The sequence below is a fragment of the Pipistrellus kuhlii genome, unplaced genomic scaffold, assembly GCF_014108245.1.
Source record: "Pipistrellus kuhlii isolate mPipKuh1 unplaced genomic scaffold, mPipKuh1.p scaffold_m20_p_1, whole genome shotgun sequence".
In the NCBI taxonomy this organism is placed as follows: Eukaryota; Metazoa; Chordata; class Mammalia; order Chiroptera; family Vespertilionidae; genus Pipistrellus; species Pipistrellus kuhlii.
Genome location: NW_023425404.1, coordinates 54,953,050 through 54,973,903, shown reverse-complemented (window position 1 = coordinate 54,973,903; position 20,854 = coordinate 54,953,050). Strand labels below are relative to the sequence as shown.

The 20,854-nt window shown below is 45.7% G+C and overlaps 1 protein-coding gene across 2 annotated transcripts in view; it reads right to left on the bottom strand.

Moving 5' to 3' along the window:
• RASGRP1 (RAS guanyl releasing protein 1) overlaps nt 1-20,329 on the bottom strand; it is a 76,228-nt gene extending 55,899 nt beyond the window's left edge. Inside the window, exons 1-2 of one of the 2 annotated variants that reach the window (XM_036446499.2) lie at nt 20,078-20,329; nt 15,395-15,579 (exon numbers count right to left, since the gene is read on the bottom strand). In XM_036446499.2, the coding sequence (XP_036302392.1) occupies nt 15,395-15,579; nt 20,078-20,112 (220 nt within the window). In that variant the 5' untranslated portion in view covers nt 20,113-20,329. The remainder of the gene's footprint in view (nt 1-15,394; nt 15,580-20,077) is intronic. The other variant, XM_036446490.2, reaches the window with a different exon arrangement.
• Between the last annotated feature and the right edge of the window lie 525 nt (nt 20,330-20,854).

Sequence of the window (20,854 nt, the reverse complement as noted above, 5' to 3'; positions counted from 1 at the left end):
TCAAAAAGGAGTGCCCCACAAATGTTACCATGGCAAAACTGGAAGAGTCTAACCGTCTAAAATGTCACCCAACAAGCAGTGGCTATTACTGTGAACAACCAAGTTAAGGGCAAGAGTCTTGCCAAGAGAATTAATGGATGTATTGAGCATATTAGGCACTCTAAGAGCCAAGACAGCTCCCTGAAACACGTGAAGGAAAATGATCAGAAAAGGAAGGAAGCCAAAAGAGAAAGGGACTTGGGTTCCACTGAAGCATCAGCCTGCTCCACCCAGAGAAGCAGGTGGATGACAAGCAGAAATGATTGTGCGAACCAATGGAATGGAGGCTGAGCTGCGGGAACCCACTCCCTATGAAGTCATGGCAATGTAAGTGTAGGGGGGAAAGACCTCTGCAGCATTAAAAAACATAAAAAGATTGTTTTGGCTATTCTAGGTCCTTTCATTTCCAAATAAGCTCCAGTTGTATCACCTGAAACTCTAGTGTTGTTTTCCGTTTTTTCGAATTATTGAGTTGTCTTCAAATTCAATGATCATTTTTTTTTTTTTTTTTAGTGTTCAATGAAGTATGAAGCCCAACCAGCGAATTTTTTCGTTTGGTGTATTTTATTTTTCACTTCTAGAATTTCCATTTTGTAATTGTTTCTATTTCTCTGTTGAGGCTACCCATCTGTTCACCCTACTTTAAGTCTTTCAACATATTTACAAAAAGCTGTTTTAAATTCCTTATGGACTAACTCCAACATTTGTGCTAACTCTGAGTTCATTTCTATGAACTTATTTTCTTCTTATTTCCTGCTTCTATCTGTATTGTAATTTTCCATTACATGCTGGGCATGGTGCATACAATGCTGAGACATTTAATTTGCTTGAGCCTTACATTGGTACTATCAAGGTCTGGATTTAGGCTTTGCTAGTGTAGGTCAGGGGTAGCTCTTATTCTAGGGCTAGAGTAACCCAACTCCTATGTTGCAGTCTTTCTCAGACTGAATGTACAAGGTGTTATATCTCTCCATCCTATTGGTTGGAACTGTGATATGATACGTATGAGGCTTCCTCTGACTCACAGACCTCCAGTGACTAATTGGTGTCATTGGTGTCTTAGCATATTCATACACAGTTCAGTATTTGGCCAAAGACTAAAGGAGATCCCTTCTCTCCTGTATCCTATTCCACAAATTCCAGCAATCCCTGAAGCCCTGAACACAAACTCTGTTTCCTCTGCCAAGCAAGATGCTGCTCTCCAGGGCCTAGCTCCCTGTACCAAAATTTGTACAGTGCCTCCAGGCAAAAGCCAAGATATGGCTTTTCATTTTATCCACAATCCAATAGTTGAAAATAGTTGCTTCACATATGTTGTCCATTTTTATCGTTGTTTATAGCAGGAACATAATAACAACACCCAATATTCCATTATGACCAGACTGAAAGTTTTTGTTTTGATCCTGAACACCTTTATAAATGGGAAGCTGCAGTTTCTTGCTGAAATTTGAATCCACTTATATTATATTTTATATCTGTCCTTTTGGAAGTAAATAACTCAGACTAACACTTTTATGCTTAACACTGTCAAGACTTAACACGTTAACACAGGTTAAGAACAGTAATAAAAAATATATTTCATGCACAGAAAACAAAAAGAAAGCAGAAATAGCAATCCTTATATCAGATGAAGTAGAATTTAAAACAAAAACGGTAACAAGAGAAAAGAAGGGACTTATCTATATAATAAAAGCCTAAGCAACTGTTAAGGTAGAACGACCAGAACAACCGGTCACTATGATGTGTACTGACCACAAGGGGGCAGATGCTCACCACAGGAGCTGCCCCCTGGTGGTCAGTGTGCTCCCACAGGGGGAGCGCCACTCAACCAGAAGCCAGGCTCATGGCTGGCAAGCGCAGCTGCGGTGGTGGGAGTCTCTCCTGCCTCTGCAGCAATCAGACATCCCCCTGGTCTGTGAGAGGGCACAGGCCAGGCTGAGGAACCCATTATATTTCATGCACCAGGCCTCTAATATAATGATGAAGAGATTAAAGAGGATATAACACTTGTAAATATCTACACACCCAATGTAGGAACACTAAAACACACAAAGCAAATATTAACAGACATAAAGGAAGAGATGGATACAATAATAGTAAGGGGCTTTAATACCCTACTTTATCATTGGATAGAACATCTGGGCAGAAAATAAACAAGGAAATAGTGGCCTTAAATAACACATTATACCAGGTAGAGTTAATAGATTGCTATATAACATTTCCCCCAAAATCAGCAGTAGAGATAGTCCAAGTTTGGCAAAAAATCAAGCCTCAGGAAATTTAAGAAGATTGAAATCCTATGGAGCATTTTCTATAATAACAATGGTATGTAACTAGAATCAATTACAAGAAAAAAAAACCGGAAAAATATAAATAGAGGGTAAACAACAAGCTACTAAGTAATCAATGGGTTAATGAAGAAATCAGGAGGAAATAAAAAATTTTGAAACAAATGAAAATAAAAACACAAATTCTAAAATTTTGGGCACACAGCAAAAGCAGTTCTAATAGGGAAATTCACAGCAATGAAGAAATAAATAAAAAATAAATGATCTAAACTTATATCTAAAGGAAACAGAAAAAGAAAAACTAATAAAGCCCAAACAAAGGAAATAATAAAGATCAAGCAGAAATAAATTAAATAGTGACTAAACAAAACCAATAGAAAATGCATATCAATAAGACTAAAGCTAGTTCTTTGAAAAGATACACAAAGTCAATAAATTCTCAGACTTATCAAGAACAAAAAGAGGGCCCAAATAAATAAAATCAGAGATGAAAGAAGAGGAATGACAACTGCCATGGCAGAAACACAAAGGATTATAAGAAAATACTATGCTAACAAATTGGACAACCTAGAAAAAAAATAGATACATTCTGAGAGACATTATCTTCCAAGACTGAATTAGGAAAAAAAAAATCTGGACAGATTAGATATGAAATTGTATCAGTAATCAAAAACTTCCAACAAACAAAAGTCCAGCACCAGATGGCTTTATAAACCATCTGATTTGTCCACCAAACATTCGAAGAAGAATTAATATCTATCCTTCTCAAACTATTACAAAATAATTGAAGAGTAGGGAAAGATTCCAAACTCATTCTATAATGCTAGCATTACTCTGATATCAGAATCAGACAAAGACACTGCAACTGAAAGAAAATTACAGACTAATATCCCTGATGAACATAGATGCAAAAATCCTTTGCAAAATCTTAGCACACTGACTTCAACTACATCATATACCTGATCCAGAGGTGCAAAGGTGGCTCAATATCCACAAATCAAATGATACACCACACAAACAAAATGAAGGATAAAAATCACATGGTTCTAAAATTAGATGCAGAGAAAGTACTAAAATTCAATACCCACTTCTGATTAAAAAACAACAACTCTCTACAAAGTGAGTACAGAAGGACATATCTCAATATAATAAAGGCCTTATGTGACAAATTCACAGCTAACATATTCAACAGTGAAAAGCTAAAAACTGCTTTTCTAAGATCAGAAGCAAGACAAGGATGCCACTCTCATCACTCTTATTTAACACTAGAGGCCCGATGTATGAAATTCATGCATGGGTTGTAAGGAGGCATCCCTCAGTCTGGTCTGCATCCTCTCCAATCTGGGATCCTATTCACAATCTGGGACCACTGGCTCCTAACCACATACCTGCCTGCATAATCACTTCTGCCTCTGCCTGCTTGCCTAATTGCCCCTAACCACTCTGCCTGCCTGCCTGATGCCCCTAACCACTCTGCCTGATGTCCCTTACTGCTCCCTTGCCTGCCTGATCTCCCCTAATGGCTCTCCCCTTCCAGCCTGATCACCTCTAACTGCTCTCCCCTGCTGGCCTGATTGCCTCTAACCACCTCTGCCTCAGCCCCACCACTGTGGCTTTGTTTGGAAGGATGTCTGGAAGAAGACGTCTGGTCTATCTGTTCTAATGAGCATATTACCTTTTATTAGTTTCTTGTCTATTCCAGTACTGTATAGATAGTACTGGAATAGACAAGAAAATGGAATAAAAGGTATCTAAATTAGAAAGGAAGAAGTAGAATTGTCACTATTTCAGAAGATATGATACTATACAGGAAATCTGAAGGATTCTACCAAAAACTATTGGAATTAATAAATAAATTCAGTAAAGTGACAGGATATAAAATTAATACTCAGAAATCTGTTAAATTTCTATATACAAATAAGCTATCAGAAAGAGAAATGAAGAAAACAACCTCATTTTTAATTGCATTAAAAAGAATAATATACCTAAAAATACATTTACCTAAGGAAATACAAGATCTGTATTCTAAAGAAATTGAATACACAAATAAGGGGAGGGATATACCATGCTGATGGATAGGATGAATTAATAATGTCCATAATACCCCAAGCAATGTGATCTCTATAAAAATACCAATGGCATTTTCAATTTCAATAGAACTAGAACAAATGACCCTAAAATGTTTATGGAATCACAATAGACTCCAAAGAGCCAAAGAAATCTTGAGAAAGAAAAAAAATCAGAGGTATCATGATACCAACAAACTGGGGAGGAAGAGGAAAAGGAAGCAGGAAAATGCATTTGGCATACAATAAGTGAATGTAAAATTAACCAAAATGATTAATTGCTGATCATATTTAAAGCTGTAATTATATTCTAACAGGATAGACTCATGAATGATAATGCAGGACATTACTTGGGTCCCTAAGTACCCTGGTTGTCCCCTTCAATGGGGCTTTTCACAAGATTAAAAAGAACAATACAAGTCCTGGACAGCAATTCAGAGAGGTCAGTGAAAGGATGCCAGGAATGTTTACCTCTGCTCCTCCACCCCTCAAATTCCCCGGTGACTTCATCACTGACTGCCTCACACCTCTGGTTACCCCATTCTCTCCTTCACTACAAAACTGGCAGGAATAGCACCTCCCATCACCACTCCTTCTGTCCATTTCAGTTCATCGCCGGTGCCCCTCCAACCCAAGCTCCATCCTGGCAGCATCTCCTGCCTGAAGATTTTGGTAAGAACCTTGGCATTCTCTCCAGGGCCCTTCACTGCTCTCTGGAAAAAGACAACGGGCAGCGTGGTCTTCATCACACCACTGGCCGCCATCTCTTCTACTCTGCACAAGAACCACAATGGACCAAACTGTAACAACCTCACGTTTCCGATCTTTTGCAGCTGCTACTTAGAAAGTTAGGGGACACAAGACTTTTTCATTGTTTCTGAAAACAAAGCTTCTCTTCCACAAAACCCATCTAACTTCCCTCATACAGTAAAAAGAAAAAGAAAGAAAGAAAAAAAAGCCCACACCTAGAATTTTAAGTTAATAGCAATACTTTCTTGTTTTCTTCATTTATTATAACTATAGTCACCTGGTTATCATATTTAGCATTTGGCCTTGAAAAGAAAGAAATGAGTAATTACACTTCTTGTAATGTTTTTAATTCCTCATTAGAATCATTTTAGTTGCCAAGCAACTGTCACTTTTATGTCCCACATTTGAAAGGATTAAGGTAGAATTATTTTAAAAATCAATTTTAGGATAGAATAAGCAACTTTCTGTGCTAGCACACCTATTTATAAAAACTGACGCTGATTTTAAGAGTGTAATTGTTTAAAATGTGAATTATGGAAAGTGGAGTTAATTGCAGTGAGTTTACCATAAAAGAGCTCATGTGATTACAGTACATATCAACATGCACAGAAGAGAATCTAGGAAGGTATTCCCAACAGTGTTGACACTGCTTATCTTGCTCTCGGTGGTAGAATAGATGACTGCAATATCCTTTTTTTTCCTAGTCTGTATTTTCTAAGTTTTCTAAAGTGAGCAGGAATAATTTTCAAAGTTAATGCATAGTTAAGTGGAAATAAATGTGTGTGTCTCTCTCTAACCAATCTATAAAATAAAAGCGTAATATGCTAATTAATTAGACGACCTTCTTGACAGCCGGGTCCCGGGTGCCAGTGGGAAGCCGGTGCTGGCGGCCGGGGAAGGAAGACCTACTTTCGCATGAATTTCGTGTACTGGGCCTCTAGTTAATAAATAAAAACTTAAAAAGTAAAATAAAAAGTAAATATAAGAGCAGAGTTGCAGTTAGGTTTTTGTAAATACATAAACTTACAAAAGAGTGGGAATTAAATAAGAATATGCATATAACATATGCTAATATGAAACGTGTGTTGTCCATAGTAAATACTCGAGTTAACTATTACTAAAATAATGTTTTAGAAATGTATTTAAGTGGTCAATTTCATGTTATGTACATGTTATCATAATAAAAATTTTATGTAATAACAATATAGATTCAGTGTGTATTAATAATTTAGAAATAATGGATTTAAATTTGGTTGGTTTCCTAAGTCTCTGCCCTAAGGATATTGGCTCTGCAAATAGATAAAAAGTACTTTCTTCAAATATAAAAATTCCTGTAGGACTTTCTTCAAATTCACACTTAAGACCTCATTACAACTTCTCCCAGATATTTTCGGTCTCAGAAATCATTTCAGCAGAACCAGAGGGAGAGGAAACGGAGGCTCTGTGCTGCAGAGTGACTGTCTAAACACTCTGGTGGTAAGCCAGTGGTAATCTCAGAAACAAAGCTGAAGGCTTCTTTTCCTCCAGCAAAAACTTGCTAACAAACTTCTATTGACCATCCACACAGGGGATTATAGAATTACTGTATATCACAGAATGAATTTAATAAAACCTTGATGAAAACAATAATGGAATATTCACCAAATCTTTGGAATAGGGATTAGATTTTTTTTCAAGTTAATAAAAGAAAACAGAAAAAAATGGAAAATTTAACTACATAGAAATGTAAAATTTCTGTACATTAAAATCCCCAATGTAAAAATGGATGAGAGGGAAAAACATTCCTGAAGCATGTGGTATTCAAAGAGTTAAAAGCTTTTTTTTTCCCTCTTTTTGTAGAAAGCTTTTGCAACCATCTAATAATAATGTGATAAATAGGCAAAGGATATGAACAGATAGTTTGCAAAACTGGAGATATAGTTAGCAAACAAATTTATGAAAACACACTCAACAAAAGCTTGGTTATATATACACCCTGTTACCATGTAGCATGAAATGAACTCAAATGATTAAACAGATGGAATCAGAAACAAATAGAGACAGCGTGTGAGACATGAAGAATAGAAGTTCACAAAATTGAGGGTTGGTTGGTCAAAAATAAGGGATAGTTAAACCATGAGGAATTTTTAGAGGAGGTAAATGTAAAATAAAAACAAAATCAAAACAAAACAAGAAAACCCTACAGAGTGGTAACTTTGACTCCAGAATGAGAATCTCAGCTTTAATTTTTAAGTTCCACTGTCACTTCTTTAAGAAAAGTTTTCAATTTCACTGATATTTGCTTTCCTTTCCTTTAAGGTATAATGTTTCTTTGTTTTATAAGATACTAGATAAAAGGAGCAAAAACAATGGCAAATATTACCTTCTAATTAGGTTATACAAAATTCAATGTCCAGTTGTAGCTTGCCTTCTCACCTCAGAACTTTGCAATGTAAGCACCCTTGTAGCTGGGCAAAGTGGTGCTGAACACTGGCCTCTCCAGGGGTGGGGTAAAAGAAGAAGACCTCGTTAGCAGTGCTTGTCCATTTCCATGGGGTGAATACTCCCAGCACAGACAATGTCAAGCTACTAGCACGACTTCACTGAACATGGAGCTGGGAAGAGCTGTGCATACCATTGCTCACCACTATTAGCATTCCTACCACATGGGAACAACAGACAACCTCAAGAGCATAGATGACAGTAAAATGTGGTAATATACTAGGCAATGATGAGTTTTGAGAATTTATCTTGTAGGTTTATACAATTTAATGTTTTAAATTTGATTTTAGAGAGAGAAAGAGTGAGGGAGAGAGGTAGAAACATCGATGAAAAAGAATCATCTATTGGTTGCCCTGCACTCCCCCTACAGGGGATTGAGCCCACAACCCAGGCATGCGCTCTGATTGGGAATGGAACCATGAACTCCTGGTTTATGGGCTGACGCTCAACCACTAAACCATATTGGCCAGGCTACAATTTAATTTTTAATGATGGCCGTGTTTAACAATGGGCTTGCAAAATTTCTGAAAATTTGGCAATCTGCTCTTGCAGGTTAAGTCTTTCAAGGCTGTGACAGTATTTAACGAAGCGTGGGAGCCTGCATGCCTGCATGGGGTGTGCCCCTGCAGTTGGCCCAGCTTACACTCTTGCTCTTTCCCAGATGTTTCCTTCCCAACCACTCTAGGATGACCCCAACCATCTGCAGAACAGGTCCCCAAGTCCAGCAGCTGTAACTGCTCCAGGCACAGGCAGGCAGGTCCTACCCTGAGGAGGTGGATCTAGGGGTGGCTTCCACTTCGGAGGACCTTTCCCAGGTCTCACTGCCCAACCACTGCTGCTTCCGTCAATCACTGAGCACATGGCTTTTGCTTTCACACTATTTCCTAACGTGTTTCCATCATGAACTTTAATAACTTTCACGTCAATCTATGGCCTTAAAAAATCTGCTGGAAAAGTGGTACTTTCAGAGTTCTCATAGAAAGCGCCTCTCCTGTCCCCACCCCTCAACCAGCTAAGCTACTACTTTTGGGGACCTATATTACCACAGTAAATGTAAAAGTGAAAATGCAGAAGAGGAAGGACCAAACCACAGAGATAACAGACACCTGCACACCTGCATCCTCCTTATTCCCATGGCCAACGAGGAATAGGCTGAAGGGAATTTCTGACATACAGAAGGAATAGAAATGCAGGAGGCTCTGGGGCAGTGGTCAACAAACTGCAGCTCATAAGCCACGTGTGGCTCGAGAGCAGCAGTTTGCCGACCACTGACCGGGGTGTCCAAGAAGCAAGCATGCCATCGGTTCACGTGTCACCTTCGTCAGCAGCACAGTGACGGCCGACTGAGTGGGGACCCCTGGAGTGGGCGCTCAGGAACCTGAGAGATGAACCCCCTCCTCGATGCCCGCTCATGGTAAGGGCGAGAACCTCTGGAAGAATGGGAGGGAAGAACGTGGGTCCGGGACATAAATGGCCGAGTTCACTGCTCAGGGGCCCTCTCACTAATGAGCTGGGCCACAACCCACAGGTTCCCTAATGTCCCTGAGCTTCCATTTTCTATCAATTGAAAGAGGGAAAAAAAATTCATGGCACCAATTCAGGTAAAGGCTCAGCAGCTTACAGAGCCAACCACCATCAGTCTAGACCAGTGGTCGGCAAACTGCGGCTCCTCAAGCTGCTGTTTGCCACTCTGTTGACTAATGAGTTTGCCGACCACTGGGATAGGGGCTTAATCACAAGAAACAACAGCCTGTAATTATTGGAATTGAGAGTCTAGTCAGGGGTGGCAAACTCATTAGTCAACAGAGCGGCAAATTGCAGCTTGCTAGCCGCATGTGGCTCTTGACCCACAGTTTGCCTACTGATCTAGACCTACCTGACTGCCTGTCTCTTTCTCTCAGCAATCAATCTCATCTCTCTGGATGGACTTACTGACCTACAGTGCTCAGAATTCCCGAGACACTGTCAACCCCATGCACAAGCATTTTTATGACTGCCGCTGTCCTCTCCTACTGTGGGAGGTCGGCAATGAATACCCCACAGGAGAGCACAGATGAGAGCATAAAAGGTGTTTCCCTTTTCCTCATCTCACACACGTGAGAGGCAGACCTGCCAGCCCAAGGCACAGGCTGTTGCCAGCCTGTAAAACATGCAGCAAAAAGGCTCCTTGGAATAAACAGCATCTTGATCACAGAATGCTAATTAATTCAGTCCATGACTTTAAAAAAGGACAGCCATGCCTGCGAGCTGCTCTGACACCTGGAAGCCTTAGGAAGGGAGTGCTCGGAGGACCATCCTCTATATGTGAAACCTGTGGCCAGGACTTCCAGCAACTGGGGGTCCCACTGAGGACGCTACTGGTCTGCTGTGGTCTTCTCTGTAGTCTTCTCAATGTCATCAACAGTGGCCCAGGCATGAGCCCCTCGCTGCTCTCACACCTGGCGTTGTAGCCTGGAGTTGCCCATTCGTGGGTCCGGGTGCCCTTGGCTCTCACAGTCAGTCCCGGGCTTCTGGTCTGGTGCTCCTGCTGCCAGGGGCACCTCGCTTTGGCGCAGACTCTAAGTGGCAGAGTGGTGAGGGATTCCCACCCCTCCCTTTGCCATGGAGTGTTTGGTTCCAAGTGAGTGTTTGCCTTCTTTGGCTCTAACTTTAAAAACAGGTGTAGCGTTTTACCCTTAACATCCAGCTGCTCCATGGTGTGGGATTTATACCTGAAGTTTTGGGGTATTTCTATTTGGGCGGTCTTTGGATAGCATTAATATAAAACACCTGGTAATTTTAATCAATTAACACTTTGTTTAAGAGAACATTTCAGGCAGACACCTGTTATGAAGATGAGATCCAAATATAAAGTTCTTATATTTCATGGAGTTTTATTTCCATCCTGGGGGAGGATGAGGGACCAGGACAGGCAGGCCCTGTGTGGCCTGTGGGCTTCCCCTGAGCGGAGGAAGCCTGTTCTAGGAGAGGGACCCTTGCCTGCCTCAGCTCAGGGCCCAGGGGCTGCTGGGGCAGAGGAAGGAGCACCTGAGTAGCATGTTTTCTCCTCAGATTGGGGGCATGAGGCTCAATTAACTTTCTCATTTGTCCAATGGAGACAATAAGAGCTGACCTGCCTATTCCAGAGTTGTTTTGAGTTTAAAAGAAATCAATACATGTGGGACTCCAAGAAAAAAAAAAATCAACATCTATAATCATCTATAATATAAAAGCATAATGTGCAAATCGACTAAATGGCCTATCCGCGGAATAACCATCCGGATGATCTTCTGGAAAAAGCCGGGGTTGGGGGGCTGGCCGAGGCAGCCAGGGCTGCACAGGAGGTGGCCGGGGCTGCGAAGGCCTACCCTTGCATGAAATTCGTGCATCGGGCCTCTTAGTTCTGAATATAAGGTACGAGGCCAGGCTGCGCTTCCCCGCATGCTGACAGGTAAGACAAAGACCTGCAGCTGCCTCCCACGCCCCAGCAGAGAGCAGCAGAGCTGCCTCCGGAGGGTCCCTTTCTGGCATGTGTTTGCAGCCTTCTTGCTGATGCTGTCAGAGCTGTCTTGTACTCAGAAGAGGACAAGAGAAGAGCTTTGGGAATTTGGACGTCTGAAGCCTTCCACTCGGTCTCCAATGCTGGCAGCCCTCCTACGAAGTGAAAACGTTTTAAAAAGCCCCGATGATTTTTGTCAGTCTTTTCTACCTCTGGAACAGCGGGTGTGACTCACACGCATCTAACATCAATGTACCAGGTTGTGATGATTTGCCTCATTGTGCTCAGCTGAAGAGTGGCTTCACTCCCCATAACAGGCTGAGAAGGTAAAGCGTGATCTCTGATTGAAACAGAAGGTGGGGGTGGTTGCTTCATGGTAAAGCAATGAACTGCTCAGGGTTCTGTGTTTCTAATCCCAAATCGGTAACCTTGTATGTGACACTGGGAGGCTTGCCTGCAAGAGGACACTTACTTTGTGGGTGCTGGTCACCCCTTCCTTTTTTGTTTTTAACTATTTATTTATTCCTCATCCAGAGGATATTTTCCCATTGATTTTTAGAGAGACTGGGAGGGAGGGGGAGAGATAAACAGAGAAACATCGATGTGAGAGACACATTGATTGGTTTCTCCTGCATTCACAGATCAGATACATGTCCTTGACCGGAATCAAACCCAGGACCCATCAGTCCATGAGCCGATCCCCTACCTACTGAGCCAAACAGGCCAGGGTTGATCACCATTCTTAAAAGCACTGTAGTAAGTCCTTCCAATGAGAACAGTGTGGGTGGTAACTAGTGGCCAATATTACTCAAGAGAGGGCCATCAGTAAAGACTGCCAAATGCACACGAGGCCTCAGGGAGTACTCAGACTATTACCTAGAGATGCTAGAAAAAAAGCAAATCCCTCAGTTTCCAGAAAATTTGTTGCTTTTCCCTTCCAAGTAGGCCATCTACCCTGTCCAGTATGCCCCACAGACTTCCTGCGATGATGGGAATCTTTCTATTACTCTGTCCGGAGGCAGCTACCACTTGTGGCTGTTAAGGATTTGAAATAGGAACTAAATTTCATATCTGATATAATTTTAATTAATGGAAATATCTATGTAAACAGTCATGTGGGGCTAGTGGCCACCATATTGGACAGCACATCTCTAGCCAATTCAACCCCCCTCAAAGCAAACTGCATGCAAGTGAGGCTGGGAAAGCAGTAGAACATACATGAACTAATTACAGTCTTGATGTTCAAAACAATTTTTTTTTTTTCCACATTGGAAGAAGTGGCCACTATCAAGGTCTGAAGTGAGAGATTACCATAAAATAAGAACAGGTTTCCCTAATCCTCCAGTACTATTTCTTCCCATTTCTTTCATGAATATTAAACTGTGATGGCATCTAAACTCATTAACACAAAGCTAAACTAGATGACTTTAATCTATAGGACAGTGGTCAGCAATCTGAGGCTCGCGAGCCACATGTGGCCCCTTGAGTGTGGCTCTTCCACAAAATACCACGTGCCCTGATTAAGTTAATAACAATGTACTTACCTATATAGTTTAAGTTTAAAAAATTTGGGTCTCAAAAGAAATTTTAATGGTTGTACTGTTGATATTTGGCTCTATTGACTAATGAGTTTGCCGACCACTACCATAGGACAACTTTTCTACCCAAGGCTGAGAAATAACCAGTGAGATCATGTTCGAGAGAAACATTAGCCTCACTCTGCACCCTTCTCCCATCGCCTCTGAGGAGGCTGACAGGTAGGAGCCCAAGGACATAGTTCTGCTGCTGCTGCCCATCCCTACCCCCCGACATTCCTCTGCGGCTCAATCTCACTCCCTCCCCTCACTGGACACGTCAACTGACTACCAACCACTCAAAAATCACAGGCTAAGTGCTGTCTCCCGTTCTCTCCAGACATTCGGTGTCTTTTCTTCTTTTCCCCTTTCATGTAAATTCTGTGGCAGGAAACTCCGCAGAGTATAATACGAGAAGCCCTGAGCTCTTCACCTTCCTGCCTTCCTGAAACATTCCCACGGCCCCAAGAGGGGTTTGAACAAACACTGGCTCTCCTCCTGAATCTAGGCCCTCACCCTGGAGGTGAACTGACTCAAACTCTACATGGCATAAAGGATTTATTCTCCCTGCACTTCGCTTTTGACTGCCCTGTGTTTTGTATCTTTTTCTTTTTTCCTGAACAGGGCACATCTCAGGTGCTCTAAACTCTAGGAATGGGACAGGTGTGCAGTCCCTGCCATTCTCTGGGTGCACTGCCCAGCACAGCGTCACAGGCAATCAGGGACTTCCATGCTTCTCGGTCAAGCACCGAAGACTCTCAGGCTCCATGGGATTGTTACAGCTTTGGGATTTTAAGGTACATCCTTCAGTTCAACATAGTCTAGGAAATAATCTACTATTTGCTGAGGGGCGTGGGCTGGGCTTGGTTTTTTCAGGGAAGGACTGCAGAATCAGTCATGTATTTTTCAGGTTGATGTCATGATTACTGGAAGGTTAATACTCAGCCAGCAGCGGCATGACGGACATGGGAGGAAGAAAGCGTGATAAGTACTAAATACATTGCTGGTCGCCATTTTTTCATCAACAGTGAGATGGAAAGAGCATAAACATCTTCATGCGTGAAATAGTCATAGTGCCCTGCTAACAGCCAGGACACCGACTGCCAGGCCTGTGTGAGGAGCTGCGGCGTGTTAGACTGGAAACGAGGTGACAGAACAGCTTGTCACAGCCACGCTTCCCCCAGGCTCCGCTGTCTCCCAGCGCCTCTCCCTGTGTCCCAGCGCCTCTCCCTGCCCGCATATTTCCCATGGAGGTTCATTTGAAATAGGAAACCATTCATTCTGCCCCCGACTTCATCCCCCACTGAAAAATGAATGTGTAGATAAATAGAAACTCAATTAAAGTTAAGGTCCAACAAGCAATAAAAATCCCCCCTCTTTTCCTGGTTAAAAAGCAAAGCGGTCTGTTTGGATCAGCTGCATCCGTCGGCATCACCGCCTGGCCACGTGTGAGAAATGTAAATTCTTGGACCGCACCCCAGCCCATTGGAGCAGAAACTTTGCAGGTGGAGCAAACGCATTATATCCTCCATGCGATTCTGCACTAACATTTGAGAACAACTGCTTTAAACAGTGTTGAAATCATCAAAACTATTCTTCTCCGTGTTGTAATGAAGCGCACGAAGTGAGTATTCCTGAGGTGTCAAGCCTTTCCCAATTCTAGAATTAAGGTCTGGCCAAGCACTGAACAAGTCCAGCCAGGAGTCCCAGCTCTGAGTTCCAGCGCTTCTGCATGCCGTGCGGCCTGGGACATGAGCACCTCCCGGCGGCTTGGCTCCTGGAGCCGGCTGGGCAGGTGCCTCTGAGCTGAGCCACTAGGGTTCACTCCTCTCCTGCATGATGGGAGATGAGGGGCTCAAAAGGAGGGATGGGGGCGGGGGGCAAAGGGGAAATCTATGACTTTTCCATCAATTTTAATCATTCCTTTTTTTCAAAGGGAGAAAATACCTAGTACTGTTTCATCACTATTTCACAAATAACAACCAAGGGAAAGACTGATTATACAATTTTTTGAAAATAGGGCATCTTTGCAGATACCTACTTGTCAGCTGCCCTGAGGGGTGCATCCTTCAAGTGATGAGGTGATGATGGAGGACCAAGTTTAGGTAATTCACTGCCGGCATGAGTCTGCCTGCTGCTCCGATCTTTGACCCCCAATGGCAATGCTTATTAATCAGTATCTCCCTGTCACAGAAGTTCCAACTTTACCCCATCCCTTCCCAGTCTTCTGTAAGTACCATTCAGGTTGTAAAGGGAATTATTAAGACTTCTTTTGTCCAAATGATTCAAAAACTTTCACATTTCTGTTTGATAATAGAGTCTGCTCACGGAACCTGGTTTTTGGGTGCCCCAAGAACACGAGGACAAAAAGTCAAAGCACCAGGCGCACAACAGCATCGTATGATCCACCACTCCCCGCCCCCCCCGCCCCGCAAAAAAACAACAACAAAAAACCAAAAAAAACACACACCTCTATCCGAAGAAAAATGCAAAGTCTCCTCGGTAACTTTTCTCACTTTAAATCACACCTCTCATCACGACCTGTTACACCCACACAGTCATGTGCCGCAGGCACCGCGCACCCTCTCCAGCATTTCAAAGGCTCAAAAAGCTATTTTTAAAGCCAAAATGCAATCTACAATAGGTTGCTATTCTATAAAGCACTTGTTAAGGACGCACCAAGTAGGATAGTGATTTTCATGCATGTGGGCCACTCACCAAACGACTGAATGCAGCTGTCGATGAGATCGTCCAGGCTGGCTCCTTTGGACAAATGTCCCAGAGACACCATCATCCGGAACTGGGTGATCTGGGCCAGGCTGGGATGGGAGGGGAAGGGGCTGCTGGCTGGCTTCGCCTCTAGTTTTGCTTTCGGGGTAGCTCTGCAGCCATGGGAAGGTTTCCTGGGGAAAGAGAGGAGGCAGTGAGCGCAAGCGGAGCGGCCAGAGGGGAAGGAGACCCTGGGCAGCTCCAGCTCTGAAGGCAGATTAGAGAGGGAAGGACTGGAGATAAGACAATTAATCCTGGGAGTTGGGCTGATAGAAGATACACCCCTCCCACTTGGCAAATGCACCCAACGGACTGGTTGGCTGTTAAAGAGACATCTCCCAAGCAAACAACAAGGTGAGATTTCAGAGCTGCAAGTAGGGCTGGTCCTCTGGGGGTTGGGTCTGCTTCGGCCTGCTGTCACCTTGCCTGAGGGGAGAGGCAGAGGCAGAGGCAGAGGCAGGGCTGCTTTGGCTGTCCTCCCGTCCCAGAAATACTTTTCCATTTCAGCCTTGAAGCCACTGGCTTGGGTCTTCAGAATTGAGTTTCAGAAGACCTCATCTTTGACTAAATTCATTCATCGTGAGCAACACCCTGTAGAAACTCAGATGGCCTCAAAAACATCTTTAAGGACTTTGGGGGGGGGGGGGTGTCAAAGACTGAGGACCGGGTGCAGGGGGCGAGAAGGGGGAAGGGGGAAGGATGGTGGTATTTAGATTTTAAGCTAGTCCTGCCTTTCTCACAAATGTTGGTGGGGTTTAAGATTCTGTCTTTCATGATTGATAATACAGCTAATCATTATGAGTCATTTTTATCATTAAATACCATTCCGTTAAGCCTGTACTTGGGTCCTTACCTGTTGGGGGAAGAGGGGGTGTGGAGGGGCAGAGCTCATAAGAGCTTCATGCCAGAACAGAATCCAAAAGAGCACGCCTGGATACGGAAAGGCTTAGGAGTGCATACAGGTCACCTCTGCCCACTCCCACCTAGCTTTTCCTTTGATCACGACCTCACAGTATAAGTCACGTTGCTTGCAACATGATACGTGAAGGTTAATTGAGCATTTTGTTTTCCCTTCCACTAAAAAACATAAACACACACACAGGCACATGTCCATCATCTCTGAAGGTTCACTAGTGATGGGTCTTGTTACTTGTAACTTCTTTGAGCATATCGTTAACTCTTCCCTCCCCACCGGGCCTGCTTATTTCTCAGTGTACACAGAGGAGGCAAGAAGCAAAGGAAAAAGAAACATGCCTCAGACCCATAACGTTAGCTACTCCCTCTGTGCTTTGCTGAACACACGAGGGCACCCATCAATCAGTAAGTGCTTATCCCATGGGTAAGACATGGTGATGGGTCAGAGAAGGCCAGTAGGACAGTCGACGCATGTGAGGGCTCTCTGTGAACTGGAAATCATACTAACTACATGCTAGCTGATGCTGTCTAACCGTCATCTATCTCTAAGTTCTTCACTGCACAACTCTCGTTGGAGAATCATACCCAGACCAAGGAAAGAGAGCTCTGTCCATCCTCAGTGCCCTGTGAGTGGGAGGGGAAGGGCAGTGATGTGCTCAGAGAAGGGGGAGCCAGTTGCAGCTGGAGTGTTGGGGAGGGTTTCTCTGACAAGAAATCCCACACAGGAGAGGCTAAAAGAGTGCTGAAACCAAAATGAAACACTGGGGCATAAACAGCCTATGAAGGAATACTGCTGAACGATGGGGCCCCTCAGAACACAGCCAGACCTGTGGAGGGAGCACCCTGTATTTCACAACCACTGCAGGGTGCTGGGCTGGCAGCGGCTGCTGAGCTCCGTTTTCACCAAGGGTGGTCCCAGGGAAACTGCGAAACTGAACCAGTCACTGGCTATTAGGAATCTACTGATCAGAGGCAGGGATTTCTGAAAGGTGGTGTTACAGGATTTCTGGCCATTACTGATTTTTACCCTGGGCCTAAGATAGCCCCAGGAGCAGATCAGTCCCTGAAAATGAGAGGAAGTCATAATGGCCACCATGGATTGGGAACCTACGACCTGGGCAGGCACTGTGCTGGGGATCTGCATGGTCTTTAAAGCGTACATCCCAGAGAGACATCATCTCCATTTCGTGATGCCGAAACTGCGTCTGAAAGAGGCTAAATGACCTGCTCAAGTACAACTCCTCTGTGCTAGATCTGGGGTTTGTACGGGGTGCCTCTCTGGCTCTATTTGCTTAATCGAGATTTACTGTGCCTGGAACTATGCACTTTTCACTCTATCAGAATGAGCGAGAGAGGCTGGAAGGTCAATTCAACCATAAGACAAAAGTAACATCCTCTGACATCACAGCTGATCATATAAATGCAGGATCTGGGGTCCTTCTCTTGCCTGTGTCCGGGGCAGTCCTCAGACCAGGAGGACATCTCCGAGCCCTTCACTGGATGTGTGGGGTCCAGGATGAGGAGGGCAATGGGCCAGGCCACCAGTGCGGAGACAGGCAGAAGGCAGGCCTCCTGTGCCCACCGGGGCGCCTTGCCCTTCCAGGAGGCACTGTCAGTCTCCAAACCCGGGGCTGGTTGACAGCTGTTGGGATTAGTCAGCTTTCTGCCTTAGCGGCTGCCTTTTTACCATGAAGATCTCCACCGGAGGCGGAGCTGGGAAAGAGAACAATAAAGTCCTTCTCAGTACAGCCTCTTTTTCTCTTAGGCCTGCCAGTGCCTCTCTCTGACCCCTGGAGAAGGGGCACCTGTAAGCAGAGGGTGGGCCTCCACACATGGCTCTCCCCTCGGGGGGCCTGGAGGTGTCTCCCTCGGTCTCTCAGCTGGTGGATAAGAGGAAAATGCCACTTTTTCTCTCAGGTGGTAGCAATGATCATTGAGGACCCTGAAAACTGCCCTGGTTCTAACTCTAGTGATGGTTCCTCATGTCAGCAGTAACAGAAACCACTTTGTTTCACAAGGTGAGATGCTTTTACCGGAACTAAAAAGGACTGGGGTAGATTCAAGTAGAAAGAGAAAACGTGAAGGGAGTTTTGGGGTGTGTGTGTGTGAAAAATGCAACCTGGGAACTATGGAGCCCAGAGAGATTTGAGGGCCTGGGGGCAGGAGAAAACAGGGAGGAAAAGAGCTGCTAGAAACCAAATTGTGACCTGAGAGGTCTAGGGAGAGGGGTTATCTGAACCATGACCTGGGGAACTCAGCTCTTCTGTGCAACCTCTTGACTGGCTACTTTGTGACAAACCTTCAAAACTGTCTCTTCCGGTGAAATGGCTGCACATAGGATTAATAAAAGACTTCTCTATAGTCAGGTCTTGAAGGTGTTGTAACCCATAGAACAAATAGACCTACTAATCTTCAGAGGCTTATCTTTCAAGGATAGTAGCCATTCCCTTGTGAATTAAAAAGAACACAAAACAAACAAACAAAAAAATCCCTAAGAGAAACAAATTAACTTAAGGTGGTTTCTGAGGCCAATATTGGCTAAGGCCCAGTGAAGGTAGCTGAAGGACACTGTCAACACTCAGAAATGGTTCAAATACAATCATCTCCAGGCACAGGTGGCCTCAGTGGAGGTCACAATATAAGGTTCAACTTTGTATGGCAACTCCCACGGCTTTCTTTGCCGTGCAAGGTGGCTTCTATTGGCTTCTAGTGAGGATTCCTCGCAGGCCTGACCATCCCCTTCCCCAAAAGGCTCAATTTAAAGTACTGAGGCCCTTCGCCTCCATCTAGTGCAAGGTACGGTGTCGGACCCTCGGGGACACAGGGCGGGTGCATAAAAGACCAAGGACCCTTAGCTCTACAGTCCAGCAGGGCAAAGCTTCCCGCATCTTTGGGCATGCGTGTGCAGCTGGGCATGGCCGGCACATCACCCAGAGTCCATGCGGACAGATGTGGGGAGTGCACCACGTGCCCTTCCCTATGCTGACCAGGCCCCTGTCCAGGCAATTGTCCCATTCCAGGATTTTGAGGGGACAAACTCAAAAGTACCTGGCACTTCCAGGCCTCTTTCTCCTCACAAGAGCTTTTTCACTAACAGTCACTCTTCATATTCTGCACCCCAAGACCCCCCTGAAACATCTCTCCGGAGTCACAGTAGGGTGGAGGGGAATACAGGTAGTGGGGAATACAGGTTCCCCCCAGGTTCCATGGTTTCCTGACCTCTGCTTGTTCCCTGCAAGCCCTGCCGGCCTTCCCGGGCCCTCCCGAGACCCGCAGGGCCCGCAGAAGCCGCCAGGTGGCGCCCCGGAGCCCGGAGCCCCAGCAGGTGCGGGCGTCCGGGAAAGTCCGCGAGTGGGAGTCCCAGGTGCCGGGCAGCGAGGAGCGGGAGGAGGAGGCCGGTCCCTGCAACCACGGAGCTCGCCGGGCGAACTCTGGCCGCACGACCCAGCTCCCTTCCCTATTTCCCCGCGCGCGGAGCTGGGCGCTCCCGGCGCGACCGTCCCCTGCGTTGGTCTCCGCTGCGCGCATCTCCCCTGACATGAGCCGAGATCTCAGCCTGCCGTCCCCATGAGTCGCCGGCAACTTCCCCTAGAGAAGACTCCCGTGTCGTCCGCCCCACAATCTCCCCCCCAGAGAGGCCTCCGGAGGATGCTCGCACCCCGGCCCCCGCCCCGATGAAGGACCCTGGCGCCCCCGAGGGCCTGGGCCGCTACTCACCGCGGAGCCTCTCGCGCCTTGCCCAGGGTGCCCATGGCCGCGGCCGCGCGTGCGGACGGCTCACCTAGCGCGGCGGGACGGGCTCGGCGGGGCGCATCGCCTCGGCACGGCCGCCGCCGCCGCCAGCGCGGCCCTCGCCCCGGGCCTCCCCGCCCTCGGGCCGCCCACCCGCCGCTCCGGAGCCGGCGAGCCGCCCGCCGCGCACCCGCCGCCGCACAAACTTTGTGCGCGCGCCCTCCTCCTGCCTCCGCCGCGCGCTCCCTCCCGGCACCGCGGGCACGCCCACTGATGCTATCGCCGTAGGAGCTGTGCGGCGGCTGCGGCTCTTTGCCGATCCCTGCCCCCAGCACCGGGTAGTGCCCGGAGGCCAGCACCTTTCCCCGTCCTCGTCTCTGGCCCCAGCCCTCTCCCTCTCCCAGCCCGACGGTGCGGTCCGGGAAAGCAGGAGGGCTGGGGAGGCGCCGAGTGCCTTGAATTCCCCCCTAAACGCGCGGCTGGACAGCAGGTGTGCGCCCAAGGGCACCGGCTTCACTCATCGGCTCTCGGGGAACACCCTCCCTCCCTCAACCCTCCTTACCCTGTCCTTCGTCCCCCCAGACCTCTTGTCGTTCTGTATTTCAGCATGGCTCCTGGGCGCCTCTTGTGCTTTCCCAGGCCTCTTAAAAATTTTTATTTATTGATTAAGGTATCACATATTTGTCCTCATTTCCCCCATTCCCATCCCAAACCCCTCCCCACGCATGGCCCCATCCCCCTGTTGTCCATGACCACTGGTTA